The sequence below is a fragment of the Crocodylus porosus genome, unplaced genomic scaffold, assembly GCF_001723895.1.
Source record: "Crocodylus porosus isolate Cpor-Errol unplaced genomic scaffold, CroPor_comp1, whole genome shotgun sequence".
Classification (NCBI taxonomy): Eukaryota; Metazoa; Chordata; order Crocodylia; family Crocodylidae; genus Crocodylus; species Crocodylus porosus.
In genome coordinates, this window is record NW_017728913.1 from 6,770,167 (window position 1) to 6,789,520 (window position 19,354).

The window sequence follows — 19,354 nt, forward strand, 5'->3', positions numbered from 1 at the left end:
CAGTGGGAGGGAGGGGGGTATAACTGTGGGGGGTGCAGTGATATGCTGGCACCCCAGCCCTGCTCATTACATTGCCCCTCCCAATCAACAGCACTGCAGGCCTGCTGCTGCCCCTCACTCTTGACCCACAGACCCCAGCCCTGCCAGTGCCCCTCACTCCCAAAACACAGTACTCTGTTCCCCTGGGCCATGCTGGTACCCCCCACTCCAAACTTGCAGCCCCCCACCCCTGCTGGTACCCCTCACTCCCAACCCGCAGCCTCCTGCTCCCCCCAGCTGCCGCTGTCCAGACCGAGCTGCAGCATGGTGGCTTGGAGAAAGTCCGGTCCCAGCACAGGCTGGAGTGAAGAGGAGGGGAGGCTTGTGGCACCTCTCTTCTCTAGGCTGGGGCTGCTGCACCATGCTAGGAGTCCCAGCCATACCCCTGGTCACCCCCGCCCCTCCCCCCGGCGTCTCCTGTGAGCATGGGCATTGGCCCCTGTGCTGCCAGCCCTGCCACAGAACTCCACACTACCCTTGAAAGACCCCTCTGCTCCCTTCCCCCGCTGGAGGAGCAGCCAATCCTGCCTCCCCCCTGTCCTGCCACACCCCAGTCCCCCAACCAAGACTTACCTGCGTTCAGCTCCTGGGGCACATGCAGATACAGCTGGTGCTCCCTGCCTACTACCCTTGCCCTGCTACCACCAGCGGAGCAAAGCAAAAGCCTGGACATTTTGTCAGATTTTAAAAACCCACCTGGATGGAGATCAAAGGATTAAAAAAGAGGACATGTCCTGGAAAACCTGGACATATGGTAACCTTACACATGCTCAGCATTGCAGACCAATTATGAAGTTGATTAAACACTGAGCAGGACTAAGGGAACTCATGGGCAGGATCCCCTGGGAAGTCAGAGTGAGGGGGAGAGGAGTCCAGGAGAGCTGGCTGTAATTTAAAGAAGCCTTACTGAGAGTGCAGGAACAAACCATCCCGGTGTGCAGGAAGACTAGCAAGTATGGCAGAAGACCAGCTTGCCTAAGCAGGGAACTCTTCAGTAAACTAAATCACAACAAGGAAGCTTATAAGAAGTGGAAACTTTGACAAACAACTAGGGAGGAATATAAAAGTATTGCTTGGACATGCAAGGATGAAGTCAAGAAGGCCAAAGTGTAACTGAAGCTGCAGCAAGCAAGGGATGTTAAGGGTAACAAGAAGGGTTTCTACAAGTACACCAGTAGCAAGAGGAAGAGCAGGAAAAGTGTGGGTCCCTTACTGAATGGGAGAGGCAACCTAGCGACAGAGGATGCAGAAAAGGTTGAAGTGCTCAATGTCTTTTTCACCTCAGTCTTCACAGGCAAAGTCAGCTTCCAGATACCTGGCAGCACAGTTTGGGGAGGAGGTGAGCAGCTGACAGTGGCAAAAGAACAGGTTAGGGACTATTTTGAATAGTTAGGGATTATTTAGAAAAGCTTTAGTACAATTGTATCACAGGAAGATGAGGGCAAAAAACCTCCAGCCTGCTTGGTTTCATAACAGTGTGGTCCATGTGCTCATCCACATGAAAGGGCAGCAAGCAGAGCAGCACTAGCCATCCCAAACGGGCCCGAGACAGAACCCTGCTTATACAGGGAAGGGAAACGCTGCCTTCTGTGGAGTACTGACATGCCAGCCAGGATCACCTGCTCATAGGGGAGGTCTGAGATCTAGCACTTCCCTGCGGCATTCAAACCGCTCCTCATCCTGGGGCAGTACTTACAAAACATGTCCCAGCCCTTAACAAAAAGATATAAATACATACACGCACATGCACACTATAGTATTTCTGCATGAAGTTATATTTTAAGGAAACACTGGAATAATAATACAGTGAAAATTGATACAGAATGCCATGCTCTGAAAGTTCTGTCTTACAGAGAAGATGTAAAAACAAAGGTGCTGACAAGTGGAGGGTAATAAAGAGATCACAGCACTATTATCTTCACAGCATGATGCTACATTTGGTTCAACTGCCTTTGATTAATGTAAATGTGCCCAGATGCTTTGGTGATGGCAGCACATTTTGTACAATTCAAACAATAAGCAAACATGCACAATTATGCTTGTTAGCTTTTGTCCCAGCCAAACTAAAACTCAAGGAGTTGATTCTTTCACATGTACTCATGTCAAACAACCCATGTACTTTGCAAATCAATAGTCCTGTTAAAAATTGGAGTTAATCAGCTTCAGCAGAGGTGCCAGATACAGAATCCAAATAATTACATTCTGCGTATGTAAAGCCCTTCTTTGGGTTGAGTTTGCCACTTCCCACTATAACCTAGGTCAATATTATCGTGTGCAGTTAAAATTTTGCTTTCAGAGGAGGTGACAGCTATTCCAATATTCACAGCAAAGAATGCTGCTTGAACAACTGGATTGCAATATTTGTAATGCACAGTGTAACCCATTTCAGTGAATTATTATAAATGGAAAATTGTTATTGAAAATAGGAACGGTAAATGTATTAGCAAATCAAATCATTAAGAATCAAAACAGTAAGATAATAGAAAAAATAAGGCACTTCCATAATTCCAATGACAGGATAAAATCCAAAGAATTAAATTATAAACTTTCTGAATGCTTTAATCTGATAATTATCAGCCATACAGAGACTCCTTCAAAGGGGGATTTCTTCTGTTCAATTAAAATATTTAGCTATTTTTCCTTTTTATGTCTTGATTTTTTTCACTTTAAAAAAATTGAACTCCTGACATTCTGTCTTCAGACTCTTAATTACTATACTTTTACTGCTTGTTTTTCTTCAGTATCTAACCTAAAACAGAAAAGATAGAATGTTGCCAAAGTAATCCCATATACAAGACCTGATAACCCTTAACAAAACCATGCAAAATGTTGCAAAGAAATGTGAACAGCATATTCCCATGTTAGCATGCAATCAATGCTTTCTAGAGTGCTTTATGTTTCAACACTTTTCTGCTTGTCACATATGAACCCAAATGTGAATTCCAATTTTTCAGAGGTCATGAAACATGCCCATCACAACACTATTGTTTAAAATCTAAAATATTAAGTGTTAAAAATAAGAGTTATAATAAGGATGATTATGCTGGGCTTTAATGTAGCTGAATATCAAGCTTTTTGGTCTCCCAGGAAGTCAAGTGTTTATCACAGAAGCTTATAATGAGAGTTGATATTTTTAAAAAATCCAAGTAAGTAGACTTATACAGATAAAGTCTGATAAGCAAGGGTATAAGATATAAGGTTTCATATAGCAATCCTTGAGTCCCAGAATTTCTTTCTCAGTAAGCTTTATACTAACGTAAGTTAAGTAGTGGAAGTATTCTTTTCAGAAGTGTGACTGACAATCTCACATTTAGCACCCTTCATTTAAGATGATAAATTATTTGCGAGAAATGCATAATTTATTACAAGCTTTCACTCTTCTTCCCTGTGTGCACTTCAACATGTCTTTAACAACTTTGTTAAAATGACTCATGTTTACATTAAGAGACATTTACAAACATAGAAGGCAATTGAAGACATTATATGCTGTCAGAAATTGACTTTGGCACACCTGAGGGCAAAATTTAAAACCATGATCACCAAGGGGCAAACCATCCCATGGTTTGGAACCCCCAAACAACTTATTTGCATTCTGGTAGCACAATGTTTCTTCAGCTGTACATGGGAAGACCATTTCTTCCTCAAAAAAGCGTAAGGTAGTCATCATAAATAGTATCACTATAATACAATGTTGCTAATTACATTGTAATACAGGGGTGGGCAACTATTTGGGCCTGGGGGCCACATAGGTTGTTCTGGGGAGCTGCCACAGGCCAGTCAGCACCTGACACTCTCCCCTGTGCCCTGCAGCTCCTTCCTGCCACCACCATCAGTGCCCAGCAGCAGTTGAGTGCACAGCCCTAGGCTCAGCCCTGCCCCCCCAGACTCGCCCTGACCAGCCCTGGACTAGCTGGAACCCTGGCCTGCCCTGCACCTGCTCTGGACCTCCTGCCCACACAGCAGCAGAAGTGGCCAGGCAGAATCTGCTGCTATGTATAGGAAAAAAAGCAGCTGCCTTCCCCTTGCCACTGCAGTGCCCTTCTTGCTGCAGCTGCCCAGTGCTTGGGCTGCCCTGTGGCTCCTTTCTGCTGCTGTCACTGCCACCTCCGGGCCACCCAGCAGGGCAACAGAGAGGAGCTGCAGGGCAGCCTGGGTGTAGGCTTCAGGCAGCTGCAGCAAGAAGGGCCCAGCAGGTGGGAGATGGTTGCTTTTCTCCCATGCCTAGCAGCAGCTTCTACCTGGCCACTGTCACTACTCAGTGTGGGTGGGCAGCCCAGAGCAGCTGTGGGGCAGGTTGGGGTCAGGGCATATTGTTGCAGAGTTTATTTGTGTGCAGCACATGGAATCTAGTCAGCGCAGTATGGGCTAGCAGGGAACCCAGGGAGTCAGCCTGCCATTCCAGGGCTGCTCTGGCCAGGCTCCATCTACTGTGAGGGGGCTGCTTGGGGCACAGGGTGCTTCAGCGTGGGCAACTTACACTGGGGCTGTCCCCACACTAAGGCACACTGTGCCCTAGCCAGCCCTCCAAAAGCACACAGAGCTGGGGGGAGCAGATGTGGGCTGCCTGTTCTCCCTGGCTTCACATGCTGCAGAGTGGCTGACTGGGGTATTGTGTATTTAACTGGCTCTACTTAGTCCTGAATTATTGTCAGAATTGACTGTAAAGTTCATCTGTCCACCTGTGGGTTCCCAAGCTTTCCTTGCATGCTGGAAATTTTTATCGCATGCTACAAGTGAAAAATATTCAAGCCAGAAGGTAATATTTTGTTTCCTGATCTTTTATTTGTCAATAAAGAAATGCTGCTGATGTAAAACCAGGCTTTTATCTTGCTTAACAATTAGTAATCTCATTTTTTAAAATTGTTTTACCAGAAATGTACCTTTCCTCAGACTTCTGTCTTGAAAGACCTCATCATGTCTGTCAGGCATAACAGTATTCAAACTGCCAGTTAGAAAATGAAAAACCTGCTTAGTTTTAAAGATGATAAAACAAAAGGACTGCTCTTCAAAAATGGAAGTGGAGTTTGCGTAAATGTACTGTTCTGAAGGAATACACCAGGTGTATAAAGAAGAGCAGAAGAGAGGAAGACAATGAGGACAGCAGGTCATTGGAAGCAGTTCCTTCCTTCTAAAGAAGTAAAACCATCGCTTTGTCTTTGATCAGGTACCTTTTCTAACTTAGACAATGTCCATGATCACAGCTATGCTACAAATGCTTACCAGTTTACATATGCCAGTGCATTCTCTTATCAATGAGGTCCTCATGAGGATGCAGCTAGATTGACAAAACTGTGACTTGTTCTAATATATAAACATTTACTGCCCTTCCCTCCCAGTGCACAATAACTTGAACCAGTTAAAACAAGTCTGCTGGTATAACCGAGTCCACACTGGGGGTACTTTGCTAGCACAGTGTATTGATATTTCTATGTTGGGAAAGTGTTCCAAGAATTAGACAATGCATAACTTATGAACTGCATTTTAGGCTGGGACCAAACTTCCAGTCCTTTCTAAGGGGTTGAATTACATCATCCAGATATTAACAGTAAGATGACAATGTTCAACCCCAAATGCAACTTTGGAGCTGCATCAACAGGTGAATTATGTGCAAGACATGGGAGATGACAGTGTCCCCATCACTGGTTAGGCTTCATAGAGTACCATGTGCAGTTCGGGGCTCACATTTTAAAAAGGGCATGGAGAAGTTAGAGAAGATTCAGAGGCAAGTGATAAAAATAATAAAGTGCTTGGAAGGTAAGTCATATGAGAGATTAAAGGAAACAGGCACGTTTAGCTTGTGGAAAAGGTGCTTGGGAGGGAACATGATAGCAGTTTTCAAATATATGAAGGGGGCTGCCATACAGAAGAGGGAAAACACTTTTTTCTCTCCTGCTGCAGGGGCATGATGTGGACCAATAGCTTGAAGTTGCAGCAAAGCAGGTTTAGACAGGATATCAGCATAACCCTCTTCACTGTTAGAACAGTGAGGCAGTGGAATAGACTGCCTAGGGAAGTTGTGATATCTCCATCACTGGAAGTGTTTCAGAAGAGCTTGGACAAGCATTAGTCAGGGATGAAGGGATGATCTAGGACTAACTATGCCTATGATCTGCTACGGGTATTTCCTATATTTCTGGGCTTTGCTAGTTACCACACGGGGCCAGGAGGGAATTTTTTTCCTCTTTCTGTTGCTACATGTGTCAGGGGTATTGTTTTAAACCAGTGCTCAGAAGCACTGGGTATTAGCCGCAGCCAGGCTGGGGATTTTGACTGGTGTGTGCCAGTGCACCTGCTGGGCCTTAAACCCAGAGGTTTCTAGCAAAAGGATCTTGCCCCTCTGCTCAGAATCAACCTGATCACTATATTTGGGGTCAGGAAGGAGTATTATTACATAAGCAGACTTATACAGACTGTGGGGGTTTTCCTCTGTAGCAGCAGCAAGGCACTGGCCACTTGTCCTCTTGTTTTACTTGTGGCAGGTGAGGATGTTATGTCTTGTGTGTCAGAGCTGACTGTGTAGTTTTATTCATAGGTGAGACAAGGATTTTTATAGGGTGGTTGTAGCAAGGTTGTGGCCACAGGGCCGTGCAGCCCCTGTCCGGTTCAGGCTCAGCTGCAGCCCTTCCTTTGAATCTCACCTGCTATGCCTTGCTCTTAAATGAAGGTTATAAAAGGGAGGCTGCCTGTGGGTTCTGCATATGCCCGAGCCTATGTCAATCCCAACTGGGCCTCTCCTGGTGCCTCGTCTTGTGCCCCAAGCAAGCAGGCCCTCTCAGCCTGTCTGTACCCCTGCTGAGTACCTGTCGCCTTAAGGGCTAGTGCTTGGCTCCATACCTCCCCTACACCATGCTCCAAGCCTTGCAGGTATTCTCCCTCTGTGATGTTGTCTACTTATGCACTCTGCCCCTTTGGGCCTTTGCACCCCCCTGGTCCATTGAGCCCCTTCTCTAGGCTCCCAGACCCCTGGTCCTACATGCCACCTCTTATCTGGGCTCTCAGACCCCTGGTCCTGCGCACCACCCCTTCTCTGCACTTCTGGACCCCTGGCCTGGCACACCACCCCTTCCCTGGGCTTCCAGGCCCCTGGTCCGGTGCACCACCCCTTCCCTGGGCTTCCAGACCTCTGGGTCTGCATACTGCTCCTTCTCTGGGCTCCCCAACTCCAGTTTCTACACACTGCCAATTCTCCGGGCTCCTGGACTAAATGACCTCTGGAGGTTCCTTTCAGCCCTACTTTTCTGTGATTCTATTATTCTAACTTAAGCCTTCTCAAGAGAGTTGGCAGCTCCTCAGGACCTACTTGTATGTAATATAATGTGGAACTCTATCTCAGTTAGTAATCAGGCCCTGACTTGGGACCAACTACTGAGTAAGACTCGAACATCCAGAAGTGCCTTGTTAATGTTGCCCAAAGGTTTTAGTAATCTGTCATTCTATTTCCTATATCTTACAGACCTCTTATATAAAAATACCCAGGGGTTTAACTGCCCAAGTGTGAGGCTAAATTTACCTGGACAAAACCTCAGCTGGCTTAAGGTCTATTTTGGCCATCTGATAGATTTCTTACATCATATCTTACACTGCAAGCATTTTTCTTTGACTCAGCATGTCTGACAGAGCATATATTTTTGTGGTACTGTTAAATGAATAGACCTAGACTTCTTTGAAAAGGAAGTAGCAGGTATTGAGTTTGATGTTACATATTTTCCATTGTCTGTTTGTAAGAAGTTATGTTTCAGTTACTGACAATAAATTCTTTTGAGTATAAGCAACATGAAATCATCAAACTTCTGTTTAAGGAATAGTATTTAACAGGTGGTGAATTAGTTTATAAAAGAGACTGGAGTTTTAATATCAAAATACTTACAAAAAGCAGCAGCAGCAGTGGAGTTATAACAATGCCCTGGAAAAAACAAAAGATGATCATTTGTTAGCCTGGAAGCAGAAATACTTTTACTGCCATCTAAAACCTTGGTGTGGAAACACACAGTCTTATTGTAATTTAGTAGAAAGCTAAGCAACAAAGAAAGGACAAGTTCAGTTTAATTCTTCACTGCAAACATTCTTAAGCACCTGCATAGGAATTATTTATACTTACTGGGTGCATCTACATGAGACTTTTACTGTGGAGTACAGTAATTAGCTCAGCAGTAAAACATCAGTACCTACACATACAACACTATTAGACTGGAGTAAATTAATTTACTCTGCCGTAGGATAGCACTGACCAAAAGTGCTTTTCCACAGCGGGGCAAATACCGCTACTGCAACACACATGCAGATAGGGATCCGACTGGCTAGGGCATGAGGGGCTACAGTGTGGGGGCTGCCTGCTAGCTAGCCCTACACTGTAGCACCCTTGTGCCCCAGCCAGCCCTTCCACAGCATGCTGGGCTGGGGGGAGCAGCTCCAGGATGGCAGGCTTGACCCTAGGGGTCCTCTGCCAGCTGGGGCTGTGTTGCTTCGGCTCAGTGTGTTGTGGTCCCAGGCTCACGTAAAGACGCTGCACCCAGGAGCAATAAACTCTGGCATGACAGCGCTGGAATTTATTCAGGTGCCTTAATAGCACGTGTATGTACACTCAGTGTAGTTAAATCTAAATTATTTCCCTTGGATCTAGCTTTTCCCATTTTAGACTGGAGTCTCCCTTTCCCAACACACACAATAGGGAAGTATAGTTCACTGCCTTGTAAAGCTTTTGCCAGCAAATGTGTTATAACCTAACTTGGTTAAAATGCCCCTCTTTAGAAGGAGACAGGTGGTTCAGTCCCAGGCTGCCTAAGCCACGATCCTCTCTTGAGCAAAGGCTGCATCAACTGTGATGAATTAGGTGTCGTGATTTTGTAATGTAAACTGATATCCCTTAGGAAATGAGCTGAGATCTCAAAACTCATTTCACTTGATTAGACTCCGTGTCTCAGTGGTGGAAGGCAAGTCTTTCATCTAATTTAATCACACAGGACCACCTTAGCTCTCCACATCCCCCAGGCAGAGACAGGCAAAAGATTTGTTTTCTTCACTGACAGGGAACAGGTTTAAGGCTAATGATTGGACAAAATGCAAGACTAAGTTTCATGAAGACAAATCTTAAAATGAGTTGTTTGGGCTGGGAGTTGACATGCTTCAGTTTCATAGCTGTAAATGGCAATTCTCCTTCACCCTTCCATCACACATCAATATTTTACTGTGATTTGATAAAACCATCCTGTCATTTAATACATATTAATTCACAAATCTTAGTTAGAATGTATATTCTAATCCAAGATTATTATTCTTCAAAATATTTATTAGATACCGTTATTCCATAAACTATTTGAAAGCTCTATTTATTTTCCAACTTGTTTATGCCAGTCTGTCTTTGGTTACAAGTGGGGCGGGGAGGTGGGGAGACAGGGAACAGATTAAAAGCTGTTAACACTTTTTGGTAATTTTTCTTTTCAATCATTCAGCTTTACTCTGGCTTCTCAAATCTTCCAACAGATAAAATAGAAACCTTTGTATGAATGTTTCTGTATTTGTTTGTGACAGACTGCACTCTAAAAGACCCCGCTCAAGGCAAGCCAGTCACAAAGACAACAGGAAGATCTTACTCAAAACCAGATGCAACAGAAAGCTCTAAGAACTGGGAACTCCCCAGGTACAAGGAAATCCCTAGGTGGTGGCAGAGTAGCACAACAGCTGCCTCATGCTTCTTACTTCTGGACCCATGGGCTATAGGTTGCCAACTCTTGGTCTACATCATTTCAAAAGACAACAGGGAACAGTTGAGGTCATTTGTTCCACTGCTTTAGCCTGTAAATGTGGTTGGCTGTCTTCCATGTGTGGAGGCATTAATTCATTCCTTGTGTGTTACATAATCAATTTAATGCAGGGGGGCTCAACCTCTGGCCCCAGATTTGGCCTATGGTATCCCCTCACCTGGCTCACAGGAGTCCCCATGGGTCTAGACATTTGGCAGCAGGGGAGCAGTAGCACTGTTTCCCAGCTGCCAAATCTCTGGACCCATGGAGAGCACCAGGACTTGTATTCGTAGCTCTAGCACCCAATCCCAGTGCACAGGGCTGGGTGGGGGTGGCACCAGGCCCTTGGGACCCAATTCTGGCAGGAAGGGGGTGGAAGGGGTCATTCCAGGCCCCCAGGAATCAAGCCCAATGCACAGGGAGGGAAGGAAGGAATGTCAGGCCCTTGGAACTCAATCCTGGCATGGGGGGGGCAGACAGAAGGGGGCAATGCTGGGCCGCAGGGCCTGATCTGGCCCACAAATGGGCACCACAACATTCAGCTAACCCATGGGGCCAAAAGAGTGAGCACCACTGATCTAATGTAATAATCCAAAGGAATAATGTAAGGAAAAGCTAAAAATGACTGTCCTGCTGGGAAATCTAGGGAGCAATGGTTTCTTTTTTATTCCTATTTCAACCAGGCTCAAAGATCCAATCTGTTTGTATAACTCCCAGAATAGGGTGAGGTCAGGATCCTGATTGGAGCCTTTGGGTACAACTACAGTAACTACTGCTGCTGATAAAACACAGTCACCATACAAAGAAAAATGACTTCCGTCACATTAACTCTTTTCTGTAGAAATGTAAATGGAATAACTGTGAGAATCTCCATGTACACCACAAGTAGATACCCGACTGTCTTGTTGAAAAACTGGCACCCAGAAGGCAATTCTAGCAATTCTTGAGGAAGTTTTATGGCCAGTTTTGGTGATCCTAACAAACTAAGGAATGAGGTACAAGTCTCACCACAATAAATATTTGCAGGGTCAAATTTTGCCCTCAGATGTACACAAGCAATCTCCAGAGAACTTCAGGGGAGCCAACACAATTATCTGAGAGGGGAGACAAGCCCATATTTAAAAAGAGAAAATGAGTGATTTGATGCAAAAACTTAACTGAGACCAAAAGTATTATTTCTAGCACACACAAAGATTTAAGTTAAAACTAAGGACACATCCGTTCCAGTGATTTGCCTTTTTTTAAGAGCAGTGCTATTCAAAGTATCCATAATCAGATGCAGAAAAATATTTCTGAATTCAAAGCCACCAAGAACGTGAAATTATTCTATACCAATTAGAAATCTACTGGTAAAAGTTATAAGCAAAACATTGTGGTTAAGCCATAAAACCAAAACCTCATTTCATTCCTGAATAAACAATTCAAACAAGAACAGAAAATAATAGCTATTTGGTGCTGCCCAATTTGTGTGTTACCCTGCTGGAGTGCTAACCAGCCAGATCAAAAACAGAATTTTTCTAAGGTTTAAGTTGTAAACTATAATCTTACACTGTCATATCAACATGGCAAAGGAGGTTAAAAAGGAAAATAGATCATCTCATTTCTGTCCACAAACACCATCAAAAAAAAATCTTAATTTGCCTACTCTTTTTTTTTCTGTCTCACTTTCTGGGCAAGTGCTATCAAATACATAGTGTATGGAGATAAACAGATTGTAGATTAGCACTTCTAGTAGAAACTGAGCATCTGCCCTTGAGGATGCAAGGTCATTACACAGTTTTAGCAACCTCAAAGTTAGGGTGGAGTGTCAAGCTTTCTGACTGCTGCCCACAATGGAGTTGAAGTTGTAAAGTGACTGCTGTTTGCAATCTGCAGAAAACTTTCAAGAAATCCATTTACACCTCTGATGTGAAAGACTGGTTGAATATATTTCAATGATTTTAGTTGGAGGGAATTAAAAAAAAAAAAAAATCACAGCCTGACCTGAAACACTGATACAAAGTACGATTCCACAAAGAATCAGTCATATTAGAAACCTGTAAATGCACTTCCCTTTACAGTAAGGATCACAAAACGTGTCACAGTTAAGAAAGCAAGTTATATTTATATTTATTTATTTTTTTACATAAAATTGGTACTGAGAAGGGCATTCATCATATTTCCATGACAAAGACAAGATCATAAAGAGATCAGCCTGGTTTTCTGTACTTTTTCTCATTTAACATTCCTGAGGGTTGGATACTGCAAAGTTTTCTTCTCCAGTTGCCATAATGGAGAGCAAAGGGAAGCAGCATAAAGGATTTTACAGTAACGATGACAAATCATTAAGAAAAAAATTATGCAAACAGGTAATAAGGTGGGTACAACTTCAGCATAGCACATGGTGGAAGAAGTGTAGGTATTGTTGGACTGGATCAGGCAGACTTTTAGTTCTGATGTCCACAAATTTGCAATGTAAATGTCTTGCAATCCTTGCAGGCAATTAAGGACACATTTACCCAAGAACTATCAATCAGTAAAATCTCAACTAAAATATTTTTCATCTTAAGAGATGGGACTGGAAGGGTCAAAATTACTGGTAATCAATACTAATAATTAAGTACATGCTTAATGTTTGAAGTCAGGAAGACTACTCATGTGTTTCAAGTTAAGCATGTGCTGGAGTTCCTTCCTGGACTGAGGTTCAACAAGATTAAACCTTAAATATCTTGTCTCTGAATCTGATATCACTTAATTCAATGTATAGCACTACTGAATGGTCAGCATTTCTACTTGTTTGGGCTAGGTTAATGAAAATGGCTCTGTGATGGATCACTAATTAACAACTATGCTGGCGATCTCAGAGAAGGGCAATAAAGGAAAGTGAATTACTGAATCTTTATTCCTCTAAATGTTTTTCCAGCTTTGAATTGAATCACATCTGTTGGGCAGTAGGGGAAAGCTAGCACTGAATTCCTGAGTCCACAGAATATAGATATATATACTTCAGTCCACAGAATATAAAGCAATCTAAATGCAATCTGACGCTGTTCACAGTCACCTTTCCCCAATCCCCTACTCAAAAAAAACACCAGAAAAAAAAAGTTCTATTTTTATTAATTTATCTGCATTTTCCAAAATTTAGCAAAATATATGTATCTGGAGCTCTAGGGATCAATGACACAAGTTACAAAGAAAAATTACAACTTGAGAAGCAGCCCACACGCTAACCTAAAGACGTGATCTCCTTAACATGGAACAAAGAATTCAATTCTCTAGATCTAAGTGCCTGCAAGCCCAAGCCTCCAGAGAAACCAGAACAGTATGCCTCAGTGGGTGTCCTGAAGGTTGAAAAAAACCTCACAACTTGTTCAAGATTTGAGCCTCCTCCTAAAGGACAGCTGTCACCTAAAGCATAACTGTGCTGCACAGAATATGAACTGCACCATGGTAATTTAGTCTTGATATGAATCAAGGTAGCAAGACAAAAAAAGAAATGTGTGCTCATTCTCTTAGAGTAAAAGATGCTGTGGAGTTTTATGCTATGTGTTCATCTTCCAAAACAGCTCCTGAAATGTGATCATGAGTTACAAATAGGGGGCACTTGCCCTTTGTTCGATGGTGAGAAATCATCCTCATTCTATTATCTGGTTGCTTCTTTTAGTTGGCTGTCATCACTTATTTTCTGGATCTGGATCTGACTTCAGCTGGCTAGAGCTCCTATCCTCCCTCCCAAACACCAAGCTAGGGTTTCTATAACACTTTCTGGGTCAGGTGTGAAAAGAGAGAGTAGGCTTTTCACAGGGAACCAACATTAGTCTATGTTCCTACTCAAGTCAATGGTAAAGAACTCTTGATTATCCTAACACACAATTTCTTGGCTTATGTTTGCAGAATGCTTTGGTCCACAAACTCCCTATTAATTTAGTTTTGTTGTCCTTGCTATGTTCTTCAGGGATGTTTTTTTCCCCTGAAGATGTCAGAAGAGAAGGTTATGACTATAAGTTAAGTCTATATCATTATGAGCAACTCCCCCCGCTCCCCCCCAACACTTACTGAGGTTGAAAAATGTGGTGGGGGTTGCAAACCTGTGAGCAGGGAATTGGGACGGGGATAGGAATGGGGCTGGGCTTGGTTGGGCTCAGCACTAGGCTAGAATGGCCCCATCCCCTGTGAGTGGCACAGTCAGTACTGCTTGCAGGGGATGAGGCTGTACCAGCTGAGCGCCGAGCCTGGCTGAGCCCAGCCCCAGCAAGCGGCACAGGACATGTAGGGGATGGGGCTGTGTGCCTGGCCCCGTCTGCTGTGAGCAACGCTGCCAAATGCTGTGCCCAGCACTGCTTGCAGGGGACAGAGCTGGGCACAGCATTCAGTTGGTGTGGCTTCATCTCATTGCTGGGGTCACCTGACCCCTGTTGTCTTTCCTGCCTGGTGCAGAGGGCTGGACCTGATGATCTTCCAAGGTCCCTTCCAGTCTCGCAATCTATGAATCTCTTGTGAGCAGTGCCGGGCTTGGTGTTCGGCAGCGCTGCTTGCAGTGGCCCCATCCCCTGCAAGCCCAGTGGTGTTCACAGGGGACAGGGATGGGGCTGCATCAGCCAAGCCCAGCCCCATCCTCATTGCCTGTGAGTGGTGCTGGGCTCAGCACTGCTCACAGGGGATGGGGATGGGGATGGGCTCAGCCGGTGTGGCCCTATCCTCTGTGAGCAGCACCAGCATGGTGTACAAGTTGAGTTTGATTTTTAAGACAAAAATTTGGGATTCAAAACCCTACTTATACACTGTGAAATCTGGTAGTTTTTTGTGGGACACAAACATGATTCTTTAGTAATGGTTAACACAGGGGTGGACAAAATAGAGTTCTCGGACACATGTGGCCCACCAAGGGATTGTATCCAGCCCACAGCAGGTCCAGTGGCTCCACCCGGGCCATGGCACATGCAGCTGGTCCTGTTGCCCCTGGGCGCATAGTGGGGAAGGGGTGGCACAGAGGCTAGATGCAGCTTTCTGGCAGCTGTAGTGGTGGTGGATCCTTCCGGCTGTTACCAGTGTTGCTGGTGCTGCTGCTGCCCAGGCACCTCAGCCCATCTGCCCTAAATCTACCACTGGAGAGGTGCTGGATGGAGTGGGTGTGTGAAGTCTCCATAGACACTGGCTCAGGACCCCCGTAGGCAGGGAGCACTCAGCTGGTGAATGGGATAGGGCTGCAGGCAGGCAGGGAGTGACATCCAGGAACAGGACAAGCTGGTGGGAGCTGAGGCCAGGATTTCAGGTGGTCATGGCACAGGGCCATGCAAGGAGCAGACTGAGGTTCTGCCTTAGGCTCCAGCCCTGCACTGTCACTGCCCCACGATCTCAACCTCAGCCATGCATCCCACTCCCAGACACTGCTCCCCACCCACCCACAGCCCCATCTGATCTGTCCAGCCAAACATGCCCTGCCTACAGAGCAGCCTGTTCTGTCCAGTGCCCCTGGCGGTTCTGCAGGGCAGACAGGCCTGGCCTGGATAGGATTAAATTGCCCCCACCCTCCTCCACCATGCTGGGTAACTATTTTGCCCCTGCCCGCGACACCTCACCAAACTCCTTAAGTGGCCCTCCAGCCCAAATAATTGCCTTGCCATCCTCCACCCCCTTTAACATTTGTGTACCAGGTATATGAATGATGCTGTTGACCATTCGTATTTGAAGAAGACGGTGGGGACAAGTATTTAGTATAGTGTGCCAAATTAAACAAGCCGTACATCAACAATCCAATTTTTATGCTTTCAAATGAAATGATACTCTCTCTTTTGTATCACTTCACAGATCGAGTCAGAATAGCTCTTTCTGATGTCTCCATTGTAGCAGTCATTGCTCCCCTTTGGAACTTCAAAGGATCCATGCTTTTTCCTCTGTGGAAGCTTTTGATGCTGCATAATCACCTTTATTTTCCTTCTTTGTTTACCATGTTTATTATTTTTAATATTTCCCAAGTTACAGAACATAGACCTTTAACATTCCTCTTCCACATATTTTTTTCATCCTCTATTAAAAAGGAAAGTATTTACTGATTTTTGGGAAGGCTGCATTCCACTTTGAGATTTAAGGAGAAAAATTTAATTTACATGTACGAAGTATTGGATTATCCCCAAAGATTATGATGAAATAAAAAATAAAAGCTTTACTGACCTGATAACTGTAAGGGCACTACAGTGCTGCAACTTCTCCACAACAGATAATACCAAAATCTGAATAAATGCATGAGCTGAATTTTAGGCTCTTTTCAAAGACTTTATATTAATTTAGCCTTCTGCAAAGGACACAGCTACAAAGCTATACATACTCAGTATATGATATCAAGACACAAAATTAAAACAAACAAACAAAACAATTAAAGATATGCAACTGTACATATTCCTAAATCAATTATAAATAGTAAGTATAACAAAGGTTATGGCAAGTCTCCAAAGAGACCAATGTTTGGATTTTAATGACCGGATTGTAACATCAGAAGTGCAATCTTGAGACAGGCATCACTTTATTAGAGAGGACATAATCTGCCAGGTTTCATTTCAGGCTGTGGGATTATGCCCTGGGCATGCAATCCCAATCGGATGTTGCACAATATCCATTCCCCTGGGACAGAATATTATGCTGTACTGTGAGAGGGGAGGATCATTAACACTGCTACTCACATCAGATGCTAAAAAGCACTACTAGAATTAGATGCCAGACATTGATAGTGTTTCTATCATTTATCATTTAATGGTAGTTAGTAGCTTTTGACACTGGGAATTATTTCCCATTGCATATACATAAGAAATCCAGGTGGAGGCAACAAGATCACATAAGAATGGTCAGAATTTAACTTCACAATTAGTTCTAGTAGCTTATATAAGTATCACCGGAAAGTGTAATGTGAGAACAAACACACAGACGCATACAATTAGTAGTGCATAAAAGGCAGGCATACTAATCACAGGCCACTAGTAAAGCCCAAAAAAAGGACAATGTTTTCCTAAAATGTATCTGAGTGGTAAATGCTTCAATCTGGTATGCAAGTCAAAACACATATAAACAAGACAGCTCAAAAATTTAAAACTCCATGTAATATAGTTTTCCCAGTTTACCAGCAGAGGGCATCTTCTACACACAAGAAATCCTTTCCCTTACTTGAACAGTAATAGTTTAAAGCACACACCAGGTGAAGTTTAAAAATAAAGAGAAGTATTTGCATCTGTATATTTCCAAAGCTGACATTTTAACAGCATCCTATCAGAATCCAAATGACATACATAAAAGACAATGGCTTTCTGAGAAACAAACCACAGTTTCTATATATATGAAATGTACATCATAACCTACATTACCACATATTATAACAATGTAGGTCTCAAATTGTAGCTCTGGTATTACCTGACCAAAGCACAACTCTCAGTCTCAGAGTTCTAGTTTAAAAAGGAAGAGATCCAGTTATGCTTCAGGCACCATGGATAATGAACAAAGTAATCCTATGCTGTGATAAGAGTTTTTCACTTTGCTTCCCTGGTTCAAAAGTTGCCTAAAGCCAACTTATACACATATGGGATACTGAGGTATCTTCCAGCAGAGTATAGCCTGCATAGCAACCACTACAACAGGGGTAGCCAACCAGTGGCACTAGTGCGACACTTGGGACAGGCAGCCTTTACATGTAGTACGCAGGAGATTGGGAAGGGAACAGGGAGCACGGTGGCAGATAGGGCAGGGAACAGAATGCAAAATAGTAGATTGGGCACGGATCACAGAGAAGGAAGCTGAGCAGCAGATTAAGAAGGGAGTACGGGGTTGGGAGCAGGAAACAGAGCAACAGATCAGATGGGAAGTAGAAGTAGTACCCAGGATGGTTTATCAGTGACATGCCTGCCAAAAAGGCTGGCCTGAACAGCCCCACACCAATGAAAGGGTCTGGGCAACCACTACAAGTTAGTACAACCTTGACACACATAGCTAGACTAGGACTAGTACCACACACAAACATACATGTCCTTCCCTACCTTCTTCTGTTAGCTTGCATACCACGTGTCCCCCACTTTAATCCATCCTGTACTTGGACTCTCCTATCAAATCTTTCAACCTCCTCTGCCAGAACTGGCAGCCTTGATACCTCTTTCATTCCCTCTTCCTGCTCTCCAGGTGAATGTTTCCTCAGTCCCAGCTCACTAAACAACTACCCAGTTCTTATTCAAACATACTTCATGTGCTGTGCCCATGGGGAGTGAGGTCATTATCATTCCAGCTGCCTAGCTTAGGGGCAGTGTTTATGCCACCAGTCACTGTAGAACAACAAACGGATCCTCCTAGTATATGAGTATAAAATAAAGAAACCTCTCAGTTATCCAAACCTATGGATTTTTGGGTGGGTCTTGCATTCTTTGCAGTGATTATTTAGCTTCTGATCCCACTGGTTCTTTCATGCGGACAGGACTCTGAACCACATAGAATACCAATAACTTCAAGGGAGTACGGTATGGGCTCAGAGTCCACCCAGCCAGAGCTGGTTGTTGGATTAGAGTCTATGATCATAACATCAAATACTTCTGTGTACTGAGTATACTTATTTAAATAAGTTATAGCAGCAATATAATAAACAGCATACACTGAGAAAGACATGGCTGTAAGCTAGGTACAATACTACCTAGGAAACTGCTGATATTTTACTATTGCTTCACAGGGTAGAACACTAATATTTTAGGAGACAAGCTTATGTTCTATTTTAGTTTTAAAAATCCTCTTTACTGCAGAAGATAATTAAGAACAATTTGAAGTTCTGTTTTGTTTTGATCTGCAGTATGTCATGCAATGAATGCTAATTTTAATAGATATCAGCATGATATTAAAAACTAAAATCATATTCTCACACCTGAGCAGTCACAAAATCACTGTTAACATGAATTGATGTTACACTAGGTGGTGCTGTGGGACCTTCCAGATAGCCAAGGTCCTCCTAAGAGAAGTTTTGTGGTGTTAAATTAGCCATGTTGTCAATTCTGTATTTTGAAATTTACATAAAAGAGCATTAAGTCACTTCCAAGAGGGAACAAAAGCAATACAGGGATGAAAAAGATACACTGAAAAAATGTTAACTTTTAGAAGATATTCCTTTTCAGGAAATGAAATTCAATCCTCTTCCAGAATGGCTTCTCATCTCCCTCCCAAATGAGAGAAAACAGGTTTCTTTAATTTAATTCATTTTACTTTAACACAGTCATCACACCAATATAAATTCTAATTTACATATTTGAAACCTTTACTCATTAGATGCATTTAACTAGAATGAAGGTTATTCCTAAGGTACATAAGTCTAAAATAATTATACACACAGATTTCTGAAGTCATAATCAGGTGCAGAGCAAACTCCCTGTTAGACATCTTCTCTTCCTCCTAAAAATCTGAAGGCAGTGATTTTTTCAGCACCCATTTTTTTTTTTTATTTCTCTTATAAATTCAAAAGTTTCTGGCAAATTTGTCCTGAACTGTGAATTTACTTTCACTGCTGTGATAATTATCATGCGAAAGTGTGTAAAAGAAAAGAGAAACTTCACACACACACACACACACACACACACACACAC

General features: G+C 43.4%; 1 protein-coding gene across 1 annotated transcript in view; it reads right to left on the minus strand.

The window, feature by feature from the left end:
* Nucleotides 1-19,354, minus strand: part of SLC10A7 (solute carrier family 10 member 7) — a gene marked incomplete at its 5' end in the record, with an annotated part of 200,735 nt that overhangs the window by 57,412 nt on the left and 123,969 nt on the right. Inside the window, one exon of the mRNA XM_019534328.1 lies at nt 7,907-7,942. Within this exon, the coding sequence (XP_019389873.1) occupies nt 7,907-7,942 (36 nt within the window). The remainder of the gene's footprint in view (nt 1-7,906; nt 7,943-19,354) is intronic.